Genomic DNA, 15,450 nt, shown 5'->3' with positions numbered 1-15,450 from the left:
CCAGCATCCTTTGTGGGAAGCCATGCACTTTATATGTGCTTTACCTGTGCAGTGTGCATGCAGCCTCCATTGCAGAAAATCTGAATGAATAAGCTATCAAAATAAGTTGATAGCTTCCTGAAACTGGTTCTCCAAAACTCTCCTTTCCTTTCCAACGTGCCATGCCTCTTTCCTTTCGCTTATAAGCCTCGGGTCAAGGCTTAGACTATTTCTGATTTATTCATTTTTTACAGTGCTTAGCAACTTTAGGTACTTTTATAGCTAATGAACAAGCAAGGATATCAACAGAGTTGGTAAGGACTACAGACCAGCAGGAGAGAGCATATTTTTCATGCAGCAGGTCTCAGGCTTAGTCTCCAGCACCTCCAGCTAAGGTGGTCAAAGAGAACCACTGACAGTTGGTGTGAGGCAGAGGTGGGCTTGTGGAATCTACTTTGGGTTCCCCTTCAAACTGGTGCCATTCAGATGATACTGGACTACATCTCCTGCCATCCCTGACCATTAGTCATGCTGGCTGGGGCTGATGGGAACAGGAGCTCAGAGTGGGTTTATCCATACTTAGGGTTGCCATCTTTGTTTTGGCAAAATACAGGTGGAGTGATTTGGGGGTGTGTGGTATATATTTTTTAATCTGGTGCTGAAGTGATTTCAAAACAATCCATTACAATCTATTGCAGCCTAATAGGATGGCCCCTCTGGATTGTCACACATACACATACACATGAATTTGTAAATTTGTCTGTGCTTGGCTATCCAGAGCTGAAATAATATGACCTTTCACACACAGGTGTTTGGAGAGGACCCCTAACTTCACAGGGAGAGAGAGACAGTGACACACAGAGAAAAGACCTGAAATACAGGACAAAACTGTATCAATACAGGATGTAGTATTTCACACTGAATTATGGGACAATCCTGTATTATACAGGACAGGTACAATACCTTCCCACACTTCCTTTTGTGCTGCTAATTTCCCCCAGGGAAAACTGCTCTTTAGAGCTCAATCATAGCAAACAGCAATTTGGATGTTCCCTGGATTGCCATTTGTTCTGATCTATCACTAAAGAGTGGGCTTTCCCTTGGGGAAAAGTGTGAGACAAGGGGGGAAACGCTCAGACCTGTGCCTAGAAAGTGCGAGACAGGGAGAAAACTGCTCGAACCTGTGCTTTCTAGCGGAAATGTGGACAACCCCCATCTCTCTTCGTAGGGTACTCTGAGAATTGTACCTCTAGGAGGCAAATAGGGGCCTCCTATCAACTCTCGCTCCCTTAACAAACTACAGCTCCCACAATTCTTTGGGAGAAACCATGACTGTTTCAAGTGACATCATAGAGCATTGAAAGTGCAGTGTGAATGTGGTCAAGGACAGCTTGACCTGCACACAAGAATAACCTGAAGGAACTCCTGTTTGTTTGGGTTGTGTGAACTAGACCCTAGTTCACTATTTCCTGTTGCTAAGTCGAAGGTTGGTTCCTGGCCTGTTACAAACCTATCAGTCAGTTTCTTTTTTTTCTTTTTCTCATATCCTCCTGCAATTTTCAGCCTGCCTGCTGGTCTTTGCCAATTTTATTTAGCTTGGACTCCATGCCTAGGCAATGGGCAATGTTTAATTTGCCTGCGTTTAAATTAATTAACATTATGATGTCGTCGAAAATTACTTCATTTGTAAATCCTCGGGGGAAGCAGTGTGTCATTTCTCTGTTCTCTAACAGCTCCTACGCACTGCCGGCAATGAATCAGAGTTAATACTCTTTCGCTGCAGGAGTGAGTATGCAGATGAGCCAAGATTTCTTGGGTGTGTGTGGTGTGTGTGTCTGCTGCTGCTGCTGCTGTTTCACCTCCCTGAAGATTTTTTCTTTTAACAGCAACCTTGCCCTCAGTGCTACGGTCAATGAGTATGCATCATTTAGGAGATGCCAGTAAGCTGTGTTCCTCTTCTGTATGAGAGGTGGCAGCCTTATTCATAAGAAATACAGCATGGTGTAGCGGTTAGAGTGTCAGACTAGGACAGGCATGGCCAAACTTGGCCCTCCAGATGTTTTGGGACTACAATTCCCATCATCCCTGACCCCTGGTCCTGTTAGCTAGGGATGATGGGAGTTGTAGTCCGCATGAGGGTGAATAGGGTACAGCCCCACCAACCTCAGTCAGCCCTTAACCCTCCCCCCCCCCACCTACTTATAGCTAGTCCAGGGCTGGCACTGCCTGCCAAAGATTCCTCCGCCATAGTCTCAGGGTACATTCAGATGTAGGGGATATTGCATTAGTTGTTTTCCTAATCATGCCAGTGCTTCAGTCCTGTTTTCTAACATTCCCTTCAAACTGCAGTACCTGTTGTGTTATGGGACTTTGATTTTTTGACCGATATGCAGGCACATGACACTAAATTTCATTCACACTGGTGCGTGTGTTGGGTGGACACCACAGTGAACGACATTGGAACATGTCGCTATTCCCCCACCCTTTCTGCACATGCCTGTTTCTATGCCCCCATGATTCCCCCATGAACACATCGGGGAAATAACTGCATGCTAGCATACGGCCCCCAATTTTGTCACTTTACTCCCTCCATTTTCTGGCTTAAGGGGCCTGCAAAGAGGTCCCCACCCCACTTCCTGGAATCAGAAAACACAGGTGCTAAACATGCACTATATTCCATAGGTTTTCCAGAACTGACTTTTATGCCATGTGGAAAGCTTAACCGTGGTGTAGAAAATAACAGAGCAACCTCGGGGAAATGAAATAAACAGGCTCAGTGTTGCCACTGTAGAACTCAACAGGGAGGAGGGCAAAACTGGAATTTGTGGGTGTTTGCCTGTCACTGATCTCAATGCTTTCCACCCCACCAAACCCAATGGACATCAGCCACCACTGACTAGGACGTGGGAGACTTGGGTTCAACTGACCTCTGAAATAGTGTTTGCAAATAATGTAAGAAATAAATAAAACTGATGACAAATATGACTGAGGTTCTGGAAAGCAAGCCGTATGATGAGTTGTTGAGGGAGATGGGTGTGTTTAGCTTGGAGAAGAGGAGACTGAGAGGAGATATGATAGCACTTTTCAGATATCTAAAGTGCTATCACATAGAAGATGGAGCAAGCTTGTTTTCTTTCTGCTCCAGAGGGTAGGACCCAAAACAATGGATTCACGTTACAAGGAAGGAGATTCCAGCTTAACATTAGGAAGAACTTTCTGATGGTAAGATACTGTGTAAGATATAGCAAGTATGATCTAGTTTCTTCGAGAACAATCGGAAGTCTATTTTAGGTCCTTTTATGGGTTTTTTTTTGTATTTTTAAATTTTCTTTTTTTCTAGTATGGGATGGGATACAAACTGTAATATTGTTGTATAAATTTGTGAAATATGTTAAATAAAGGTTTATATTTTTTTTAAAAGGATAGGTGAAAACCAGCACCTTGAAAACCAACACCATTTTTTTCCTACACAATTTTCAAAATTGTGTGCATTTAAAAACACTGGTAGCATTAAAATAAATTCAAGTGTAAATAAGGTTTGATGGTGTAACACTGGATTTACTGAATGGTTTAGTTTATGTAAAATATGGAGGGATGTACAGTAAGCAAAATGAACCACTGAAAGAGAAGAAGGGAATTCATTAACTTAAGGTTGTCTAAATGAATATCTTGAAATGTAAACTAGAAAATTTAATAAAAAACTATTAAAAAGTAAAGAAAACCAGCATCGAAAAGGACACATGTACAGACACACAATAGCATGGGCTGTCATATTCAGCACTGACTGAAGTCTCTGAACATACTCGGAGTGCTGCAGTACTCACTCACCTTCCATCCGTTCTGTACCACATTGGTGGAGATGCCTACTAATGGAGGCATCTTTTTTGAAGGTCAGGAGTGGCAACCTAACCCAGAGGGCAAGACCACCCCTTGGCAGCTTACCTCCTCAAAGAGTTCCAGGCTGTAGGTGTTATCATCATCCGCAAAGTAAACAATCCCCGGCTGGCTGTTGTTCTTGTTAAAGGTCTCTCTCAGCCACCGTAGGGCCAGGTTCCTCTGCATTGTCCCCCGGGGGATGCGGGGGTCCCTCATGTCACCCCTCAGCTTGTAGTTGCGTGGGGTTTCCACATTGAGGTGGGTGTAGTTCAACCCAGTGTCCCTCAGGAGCCGGGTGACGAGAGGGGTCCTCCGCTGGGAGTCCTCCACTAGGATCCAGTGCAAGTTCATCACGTGCAAAAAAGTGTTGGCCAACCGTGTCAGCTCCGCCTTCTGGACCGGCCGGCTGTAGGTGGGCGTGACGACATGGATGGTGGGCAAGGCGTCCGACCAGGGAGGTGGTCGGGTGTAGACATACTCTGTCCTAACTACCTCCACGATGTCACGGTCGGACAGGCAGTACTCCTTGGAGTCTGAGCCTTGGACGAAGTCGCGACGGGCATCTCCACCATCTTCTGCAGCGGAGCATGGGAAGGAGAAGGGCAGAGAGGGAACAACTGGTTAGTCTCCCTGGAGAAAGCTGAGAAGGCCGCTCAGAAGCAAGAAACTCTTCCAGTTTGGATTGTCGGGAGCAGAGACCAAACACTAGCAGGAAAGGATGGAGAGGGGAAAAACTCAAGACACATCTGCATTACAGGAAGTTGACTAGATGACGCTTTGGCTCCCTTCCAACTCTGCGATTTTATGATCTACACAGCTCTGCACCAAGACAATCTGGATTTTCCAATCCACAACCATAACAGCCAAGTCTTCTCCTGCATACCCTCTCACTCCTCTCTCATACCCAATATGCTGGCTTTTAGATTGTAAGCTCCTTGGGACAGAGTCCTATACTCTGGAAAATTGATGGTACTGTATAATTATCAACATCTATTTTTTCACCTTTTTTAAAATAAAAAAATAGAAAATGAAGAAACATAACACACGATGCAGGCCCAAATCTATCAATTTTGGTTTCGCTTAGTTTCTTGCTTTCCCAATCTTAAATTCACTTAGCTACATTTCCAAATCAGTACTTTTAAGTCCTCATGATAATTCATCAGCATTTTAATGTGTGCTTCTCTGAACCTACACATTTTTAACACGAAGTTTTGCCTATTGTCAACTAATGCGTCCAAGAGAGCTGTGGGGAAGTCAAATGGGACCAGCCAGATTTGGGCAAAACAATGACTCTACCCTCAGGGCTACTGGCTGATTATTACTTTGTGAGACCAATAGCACATTTGATGTTGATGTTTCACCTATGGCCTGTTGATGTTTCACCCATGGCAGCAGATGATCTTCTAGAGAAGTCTCTTGAGTGTTTCTTTTAAAAGAAATAATGTAGGAGCTTGGAGGACCTCCTGTTTGTTTCTGCTTATGCCCTGCTTTCCTTTTTGTAAATGAAAGCAAAATGTTACACAGTCACCATAAGTGCTCTCTTCTGTCCAAAGGAAACCAAACTAGCCTGGAACTTCTCAGTAAATGGGGTAGCAAGGAGTGTGCAACAATATACCGTATACCAAAACACGGTGGTGACTGCCGACAGTTTATGGATGCTCATCATACAATCTCATTAGATTCCTGCAGCATCTTCTCTTTTGGTGTATCTAGACTACAGATTATACCAAGTGAACAACAGGATCACTAAATAGGGGCTACAGTTGAAGCTGCTGTATCAGCAGGGGTTGCCCATTCTTGTCAATGGATTGTGGCTGGGGCAGAGGGCTCAATCCACATACAGTGCCCTGAAAACCCTGTTTGCACCATTGTTGGACAGTTATTTCCTTTTCTCCAGGGAAACCTGAACACTGCAGTTCTTGGAGACATGCGTGCTTACTGTAGGTGCCAGAGGTGGATGCCAGGAACAGGTCAGCAATAACCTGGCTTCAGTTCAGTTAACTATTTACTCAAAGAAACAAGACAAGCCCAGGAGGCCAGGCCTAGTGAGCACAGCCACTCTTCCTGGCAGAGTTTGCTTCTATGAGACAGTTGCAAGGACTGAAGATTCCCACCTGCCCACAGCTACCTAAGTCTCCACCCTTGGTTCATTCCCAAGCAATCTGAGTCTCTGTCATCTTGCCTGTATTTTATCAATCTGTATTTGCTCTCCTCTCCTCCCCTGCCCCTGGTTCTGGACTGTTCTCTGCCTTAGCCTCTTCCTGCTCACTAAAACCTCCTGCCAGTCTGCTACCACTTTCCCCTCTGACCACTCATCATCCTACTGCCAATTCCCTGGCTCTGAGCCTTCTTCAATTTGGGGTTCCTGTGAGGGATTTCCCTGCTAGTGCCTCCCACCACTTTTCTGCATCCAGCCAGTACATGACATTAGGCATCTCTGGAAAAGAATTCTCAGCATCATCACCCAACTACAATTCTCAAGATCCTTTTGGGGAAACCATGACAGTTCAGGCAAAGCAAAGCCAGAGTTCCTAATCCAGATGTGGAAGTTGGAAGGGGCTATTGTCAGGCACACCAGCCGCAAGACACCTGAAAGAGCAATGCATGGGCAACACATTATGGTGGCAGTTCATGTTTCCTAGCAAGATGTTACGAATAAGAATGCATGGTCTATTTTAGATTGTAGGCTTCTTGTGGGTGAAAACCCATCTGTTTGTGGCCTTGTGAAATGTACATGTACACATGAATACAACTGCAGCAGCATTAATGCATAATAATAATAATAATAATAATAATAATAATAATAATAATTTCTGTTTGCAATTACTCGAGGTACAGTTGGACATGCTCTCCTGTGGTTGTAAGAAATTAGCTGCCATGGCCACTTCCCCATACTTTAAGGTTATTCATAATGGACTGAAATAGAATTGCCCCACCAGTCTGTTTACCAGTTAAAGGTCAGATGTTTTTTGCTTTTTCCAGGAATGGGTAGCTGATTCATGGAGCCATTTCAGTCAGCATACCAGCAGCTCTACCACATTTTAATCCCAATGTAGTGAAACGCTTTGTCCATAGCTTCATCCAAAAGATGAAGAAGTTTGCTTAGAAGAGCGCTGCTGGGTCAGACCAATGGTCCATCTAAGTCCAGCATCCTATTCTCAGTGTGACCAAGCAGGTGCCTGTTGGAAGCCCAGAAACAAGACACGAGTGCAACAGCACTCTTCCTCCTCATGATTCCTAGTGACAGAAGTCAGAGGCAAATTGCCTCTGCTTAGGGAGGTAGCTCATAGCTGTTACGACTAGTAGCAGCCTTCTCTTCCAAGGATTTCTCTAACCCTCTTTTTAAAGCCACCCAACCTCCATTTAACAGCATTCGCCCAAAGGTCGTGACTGAACAGTCCCACATTTAATGCTTCATCTTGCTTCTGAGTTTGTATGCCAAGAACTGTCTGCATCCACACAAGCCTGTCCGTTTTCTATGGAAGAGGTGACTGCGGTGATGCCCTCCATATTGGACTCCAGTTCCCATCATCCACAGCCATTGGCCTTGTTGCCTGGGGCTGATGGAAGTTGCTGTCCAAAATATCTGAAGTTGGAGAATCCTGTTCTAGTTTATGACCCCCCCCAAAAAAAAATGCATTTGAGAGAGATCCTAAGTAATTGACACCAGCCTTTAGAGCTTGCATTGTGATTCGCATCAAAAGCCCAGCATAATCCAGAGTATATTGGACTAAAATCCTGGATAGCCTGGTAAGGATTTTCTTTGTTGATTCTTATTAGACCTTGGGGATGATGAGTTTAGGACAGGGGAGAACTTGTAGTCCATCAGATGTTGCTTTATTCTTAACTCCCATCATTAAAGGAGGAGGAGAAGAGCCATGTATACATTACCCTGAACTCCTTAGAAGAAATACCCTGAACTCCTTAGAAGAAAGGTGCTGTAACTACAATTAATAAATGAGATCCGTAACTGTGGCCATGCTAAATGGCACTAACTTTATTATTTATATTTATTTTTTATCAGCATTTTTATACCTCTCTCCAACCATTTTCCCAGGATGGTTTAAAAATATTTTTAAATGAAAAAAAAAGGAAATACACCAAAATATAAAGTTAGCAGAAAATATACTTCCATGAATGAAACATATACCGGTACTTAAGGTTGTGTCATTGCATTCTACTTTATGGAAAGGTCAAAGAGCAGTAGCTCAGTGGCAGCCACAAGGCTCCAGGTTCAGTCCTGAGCATCTCCAAATACAGATGGGAAAGACTCTTCTCTGAAATGCTGGAGTTCCCCTGCTAGTCAGTGTAGACAATGCTGAGCTCAGCTGACCAGTGCTTAAGCTGGGCATAAGGCAACTTCTTGTTTCCACATAAGCCTGACCCTTCACTGATACCATTTACTGCAGCTGCATATACCATGTATTGCACTTTCAGAAATTAGATGGGTGGTACCTGGAGATGATGCCTTTTCGGAGGAACACCTTCCTCAAGGATGTTCACCGAGCACCAATGTTGTGGTTTATTTAGGTGTCTAGTAAAGACGGTCTCCTTCCCCCCCATGGCTTCTGCTTAGAAGTCGTCTGGCAGGGATGAGGTCTTAGCTCACGTGTGTTGTACACAGAAGGTACCAGGGCCAACTCCTGACATTTCCAGGTAGGGCTGGGGAAAACTCCTTGCATGAAACTCTGGAGAGTCTCTGCCGGCCAGTGTAGACAACACTGAGCTGCATGGATCAGTGATCTGACTTGACAAAAGGCAAATTCCTTATCCTTACCAGTTATGGGAAGTCTAGGAATGCTAGTCCTTAGCTGTCACAGGTCACACTGGATCCTGGCTGCTCTTCCTGAGTTCTCCATCTGTTTCTCTCAGCTGGGAGACAGGTCTGTGTGTGCCCTGTGGCCTGTCCTGACCCATCTCAACTACCCCTTAGGTGTGGTGGAGGGAACTTCAGGATCACCTAAAGTAAGGTGAGGTTTCCCTACCTGACTGAGGGAGGTGACATCTTGTCCTTTGCCTCCTACATGCAAAACAAGCCCCGTTGCTCCCACAAGATGCTGTGGTGGTCAGGAGTTTAGAGGGCTTTAAAAATGAAAGATTTGACAAGAGTCATGGAGGATAAACCTCATCTCTGTGGCCGCAAGCCAAGAGAGATAAACAGGGAAGGAAATACAACTCGGGGGAAGAGCTCGGACTTTGCTTGCAGAAGGAACCAGTTCAATCCTTGACATCTCCCGGGTAAAAGAATCAGGCAACACGGCTGCAAAGGAGCCCAGAGAGCCACTGTCTGTCTGATTTGGCCAAGGTAGGAAACATATATCATCGAGCCCTAGTGGATGGAGGCTAGCATCTTGTGTACACTGCTTCCTGAACACGGAAAGAGCCTTGCTGGATCAGGCCAAGGAGAGCCTACCTAGTCCAGCATTCTATTCTCAGTGGGAAAATGGCAAGCAGAATTTGAGCCCGAGAGGAACCCTCCCCTCCTGCAGTTTCGAGCAACGGGCATTCAGAAGCATTGCTGCCTCCGTGTGTGTGTGTGCGCGTGCGTGCGTGCACACACACACACTGGATGCAGAATAAATGAAAGCATGTACACAGTCTAAGTAAAACCAACTCATATAAACTCCAAAACAGTTTCCACCCTGCAAGAAGCTTGGAAGAACACTGTGTGGCTGTGAGCTGGCTGAGGATGAAAATGAGCCGGGTGATGATGGAAGAACTGGGAATGAGCCATGGGGGGTGTTGGGTTGGCGGTGGTGGAAGCAAGAGGTGGGCGCAGTTGGCCCAGGCCGGTGGCTTTCTCCTCACCCTTGTGCACGGCAAGCAGCGGAGCAATGGTGCTTTGGTGCCACACGGTGATGAGCAGTGTCCAGGGAAGAACTATCAGCACGATAGCCAGGATGTCTCGACGCTTCGGCATCTCCAAGGCTGAAGGGACCCACAGCTCCTCATTACCTGACAGCGAGAACCCCAGAGACAGAACAGCAGAGGACATGGAGAACAGAGATAAATGGACAAGAAGGAACAACGGCAGAGAGAGAGAGAGGAGAGGGCGGCAGAAGGTGGCACGGCTCGTAGGTCTTACCAGTACTCACAACCCACCCATTGCACAAGCAGGTTTGCAGGGACAGCTGCTGCCAGAGGAGGAGAAGGAGGAGGAAGGACAGGCCGCTGCAAGCAGGGGACGTTCCTCCAGGCAATATCGCGGGAGCCGCCAGCGAGGAGGACTTCAGGGTCCCATTTGGACAGAGGCCTGCAAGGGAAAGCAGAAAGGAAGAGGCAGAAAGAAGCGCTTGAGGGTTGGGTGGGTTCATCGTTTCGCTTGCTAAAGCCTGCCTCGTGAGTTGCAGCATCAGTCTGGGTCTTGACTCAGCCCTGGAGCCTGTTAGTTAACAAGAGGATAAACTCTGAGCATGTGCAAAGAGCCTTTCCTTCACCACTGGGTATCTACAGCAGGGATGGGAAAGCTGAGGCCCCCAGGAGTTGTTTGCGACTCAGTCTGGTCAAGAGCCAGGGGTAATGGGAGTCAATTACTTCCACGAACACTGTTCCACTGTTTTTCTGTGCACTCAGTTTTTAAATGATTGTCAAACTGCCTTGTGTTTCATGGATTTCTAAGGCACTCTGAGGCATCGTTTTAGGTGCAAAGCAATGAAGGAATGTAAATCATCACTGCCATCCAGCAACTTCTGGAGATCCATAGCTTCCCTGTCCCTAAACTACAGACCTCCTCTCACTGACCCATGGCTGTGTCTGAGGCCTGATCCACACATGCCTCTGCCCCACACTACACTGGTGAGCCACAGCTGAGCAGCAGAGAAGGGAGTTGGGGAAATGGCACCAGGGAAGATGAGAAAAACTTGGGAGTTAGCCAGACATGGTGAGAGGACTTCCTGCGGTAAAAGAGGTTGCATGAGTTACTTTTTAATTTGACAAGTCATGTCAGGCCAAGTGCATCTAAGCACACACAGAGTGCTTGAGTGGGTGGGAAGAATAACGTGCAAACTGTGGGCGTGTACACAGTGTGCTTCCCATTTGGTTGTTGTTAAGCTACACTCAGAATTTGAATATTTTGTCACCTGCTGTAAACACCACCACCCTGTCCCTGCTAAACATTCTTGGATAATTTCCTGCAGTGTAGGTCATTTGCTCTGCATTTTATAATTTTATGATATGTTGACAATTTTGTTTGTATCCTTGCCCCCCCCCCCATTGACAGATTATAACTGCTCTTTAAGTAAGTAAGTAAGTAAGTAAGTAAGTAAGTGAGTGAGTACGGTAAGTAAGTAAGTAGCAGAGTGCCCTTGAATATGGGCAAAGGGTACTCTGTCAACTATGTTGTTTTTTTGTGCTCCTCTTTGTTTCTATGCCACCTTTCAGCCCAAAAAAGTCTCCCTGCACCTGCTGTGGCTCAAAGAATAAATGCAGAAAGGCAAATGCAAACAATACAAATGATAAAAATTTAAAGAAAGATTCTTCTGATTTTCATTATTCATGGGAAAGACATTATAATGGATTCTCCACCCCCCCTCCCATCCTCTAAGGATTCTGGGAAATCCCATGACATTTTTTTAAAATTGAAAAATATCAACACGAGTCCACCTTTACATGACAGACATGCCTCCCACAAGAAATCCCACATCAAGGGTAACCTACGAGGTGTCTTCCAGCTGCTTTAGACCACAACTGGCATCATGGCTGAATGAACTTCAGTCTTGTCCAGCATGGCCTTATAGGAAGTGGCCATTGATCCATCTAGCTCAGTATTGTTTACACTGATTGGTAGGGTCTCTCCAGGGTTTCAGGCAGGGAATTTCCCCCAGTCCTAAACTGGATATGGAAACTGAATGCAAAGCAGATACTCTACCACTGGTCTTTTCCCCTATGGTGCTGGGGCTGGTGGGAGCTGTAGTCCAAATTATCTGGAAGGCACCAGGTTGGGGAAGGTTTCCCTAGATTGTCCCCTGGTTTCATGCAGGCTCCTCTCCTGACTGCTTCCATTCCTCCACCATGAAGCATCCAAGGCTAGAGTGCATTAAACTGCCACAGTAGCTTAACTTCGATGTGAACATGAATACGCGCAAGATTTAAGCAGGCTGTATTTTATTGTGGGGTTATCTTGGCAAGCGGCGTACATCACTTAGATGGCAACGTGCCGGGCCGCTAGTTTGCAAACAGGAAAGAGCTGCCGAGCTCACATGCAGCTCTGGAACCAAGGAAGCAGATATCAAAACACTGCACTGCTGCATTGCAGGCAGAGAAAGGCACCTGGGAGCAGTGGCTGGAGCATTCAGATGCTGGGGTGCAAGCCACTTTGATTCAGGACAGAAGGGACAGACATTGCACAATTACATGTAACCATCAATGAACAACCCATCAAATCCAACATAGCTTTGTTTGGTCCTTATTTGCCAGGTAACTTTCTGGTTACCTGTTGTAGGAAGCTGGTCTCTGCTGTCTCAGGTCAATGGTCTATCTAGATCAGACTGGCTGGCTGCAGCTGTTTGGGGTTCCAGGTGGGACCCTTTCCTAGCCCTACTTGGAGATGCTCAGGATCAAACCTGAGACCTTCTGCATGTAAAACAACTGTCCAACCAGGTGCAAGTAGATAAATAGGGACCACTTACCAGCGGGAAGGTAAACGGCGTTCCATGTGCTGCGCTGGCTCGCCAGATGAAGCTTGTCATGCTGGCCACGTGACCCGGTAGAGTCTGCGGACAGTGCTGGCTCCCGGCCTCTAGAGTGAGATGAGCGCACAACCCTAAAGTCTGTCAAGACTGGCCCGTACGGGCAGGGTACCTTTACCTTTACCGTTATTTTAATGGGATTATCAACAGAGAAGTGCTTTCAGGTGTCTAAATACTATTGTCACTGCAGCCTCTCCACTAGAGGATGCACTTGTAACAGCCTGTTCAGATTCTGTTATTTACAGATTCATGAAAGTGCCCCTTCCAGTCATTGATATGTTGCAGCCAGCCAATAGCAGTCAAGCAGTGCGTGGAACACAGCCAGTGAGGTGTGCGACCTGGGGTGTGGCTTAGGTGGACATAGCTTTGGGACAGTCCATGAAGACCAGGTACAGACACCTGGAGGCTTCCTTGCCCCTGACCTAGAGGCTGTTGACCTGATCTGAGTGAACCAGCTCACAAAGATGCTTTTCTTAAAGGTAAAGGTAAAGGTAAAGGGACTCCTGACCGTTAGGTCCAGTTGTGGCTGACTCTGGGGTTGCGGCGCTCATCTCGCTTTATTGGCTGAGGGAGCCGGCGTACAGCTTCCAGGTCATGTGGGCAGCATGACTAAGCCGCTTCTGGCGAACCAGAGCAGCGCATGGAAACGCCGTTTACCTTCCCGCAGGAGTGGTACCTATTTATCTACTTGCACTTTGACGTGCTTTCGAACTGCTAGGTTGGCAGGAGCTTTTCTTAGATGGTGCTTTTTCCAAGGCTGATGCTTCTTACCCTAGCCTGGGCAAATGCTAGAATCTATGCAGCTTCCCGCAGGCAAAAGAGAAAGTGAGGGGAAATTCTCTCCCTGCTGTATGCAAGGGGGAGAGAGGGAGGGAGGCCTTGCTGTTTCTGCCTGGCCTCCTTCAGTATTGATTCCCTTTAATTGGGTCCAGAATGTTTAACTGCTCCCTGGTCAATCATTGGCAACTTCAGCTTTCCAGAAAGGAGGAGGAAGATGCAGCCTCTCGATTAAAAAAAACAAACACAAACCAGCCAGATCCAAGAATCTTGAGTGTGTGTGTGTGTGAAAGTGATAGACTGCCACTTAGCATCTGCAATGCAAACGGTTTGGCAGGCAGGGCAATAGCCTTTTCTAATTAATCCAAAGCCACGCTGCAATTGCAAGCTAGGGCATAGTTTACATTGTTAGGGAGCACAGATGAGTCAAGGTGGGGCACCCTGCATTGAAGGGGGTGGGGTGGCACAGCAAGGAAGTAAATGTCTGGTGTGGAATTCAATGTAGTGCTAAGGAAATCAATGTGTCCCCTCTCCTCCTCTTGTGTGCTGTTCTGGGGGTTCTCCTGACCCTCCAGAGAGGATTTGTGTGAGTGTGTGTGCACAGATATAAGGGAAATTTCTTTATTAATAATGGAATACAGATTACTTAATGTAAGAGGATGTTAGAAACCACAAAGAGTTAGAGGGAAATCAAAATAACATACAAGGGATGTCTAGGAGAACAGAAAGAACATGACTGTAAAGGAAAAATGAGAGGAGAGTGGAAATATGAAGACAACTTCTTTCTACAAACCTAATGTATCGACTATATAAAGTATGGTTTGTACTCCTTAAATGAATTTATATATAATATAAATATATTAATTTTTTCCCTCTTCTTTCTTTTCCTTCCTTTTCCTTCCCCCCTTTCCCTCCTTTTCTTTTCTTTTCTTTTCTTTTCTTTTCCTTTTTTATTTCATGTTTTATTTGTTAGATGTTCTCTTTGTAATGAATTTGGATTATTATTGTTGATTGTTTTTTATTTGCAAAATAAATAAAGCATTTTAAAAAGAAAAAAAGAAAAAGAAGAGAGACCAAAGCCCTTTTGTTCAGTCCTTGCACTGGTTTCTACCAGTGGAATGGCGTAGTTGAACACAACGGGTGGTATCCAGCCAAGTGCTGCTCAGAGTAATGAAACTAACTTAGCACATTGGCTCTGCAATCATCTGCCAGGCCTCCTTATCCTGTCAGCTCCTTAGGCTGAGCAAGCTGAAGAGTTCCAGGCCCTGTCTGTGACGTACATTTTACACACTATGATACCGCTTTAAACTGTGGGCTTAGGAGACACCTATTCCCCTCAGAGAGCTACAATTCTCATACTAGTTTAACAATCAATCTTTCTTCCCAGGGAACTCTGGGAAGTAATAGCTCTGTGTGGGGAATAGGAGTTTCCTGATGAGACTCTCAGGGCACTTAATAAACTACAGTTCCCAGGATTATTTAGGGGAAGCCATGACTGTGGTACAATACTGCCCCATCACCAGCAATGAAGAAAGATTTAAGTGCCAAACCAGTTGGCTTCTGTGTGTGGAAAGCGGGAAGACTACCCTATTGCAGTGGTGGTGAACCTCAGAGTCCTCTCTGTGGGTATGTGCGCCCTCGCGCCATCGCCCCAGCACAGAGTTCGCCAGCATTTGTTACTAGAAAGCCAGGAATCGAGGCTCACTGTTGTGACACAGACACAGGGATAGATTTGTATTGGGGGCTTCATTTTTTTTTAATGTTGTGTTTTTCTAGACTCCAAGTCTGGAACACCCAAAAATGAATACAGCAAAATGAAGAGGAGGAGGAGGAGGAGGAGGAGGAGGAGGAAGAAGAAGAAGAAGAAGAAGAAGAAGAAGAAGAAGAAGAAGAAGAAGAAGAAGAAGAAGAAGAAGAAGAAGAAGAAGAAGAGTGGAAGATCATTCCAAGAGTTATTTGGAGTGATTGAACACAATGGGAAAACGTTATGTCTTCTGTGCAATGAAAGTGTTGTGTCGCACATCAAGTGTCGGATGGCACTTTGACACCAACCACAAAACTGTTGCCCAACTTGGTGAAACTGAAAGAAAAGAGTTTCTTGAAGGGAAATTGAGGGAATATCATTCCTATT

General features: G+C 45.6%; 1 protein-coding gene across 6 annotated transcripts in view; it reads right to left on the bottom strand.

Moving 5' to 3' along the window:
* Window positions 1-15,450, bottom strand: part of B3GAT1 (beta-1,3-glucuronyltransferase 1) — a 69,368-nt gene that overhangs the window by 14,938 nt on the left and 38,980 nt on the right. For 4 of the 6 annotated variants that reach the window (XM_081889988.1, XM_081889987.1, XM_081889985.1 and 1 more), the window contains exons 2-3: window positions 9,664-10,108; window positions 3,922-4,430 (exon numbers count right to left, since the gene is read on the bottom strand). In XM_081889988.1, coding sequence (XP_081746114.1) covers window positions 3,922-4,430; window positions 9,664-9,850 — 696 coding nt within the window. In that variant the 5' untranslated portion in view covers window positions 9,851-10,108. The remainder of the gene's footprint in view (window positions 1-3,921; window positions 4,431-9,663; window positions 10,109-15,450) is intronic. The other 2 variants (XM_081889989.1, XM_081889986.1) reach the window with 2 other exon arrangements.

Source organism: Podarcis melisellensis (assembly GCF_964234715.1).
Source record: "Podarcis melisellensis genome assembly, chromosome: 15".
Lineage (NCBI taxonomy): Eukaryota > Metazoa > Chordata > Lepidosauria > Squamata > Lacertidae > Podarcis > Podarcis melisellensis.
The sequence above is the reverse complement of the archived record's forward strand: the minus strand, read 5'-3'. Positions and strand labels throughout refer to the sequence as shown.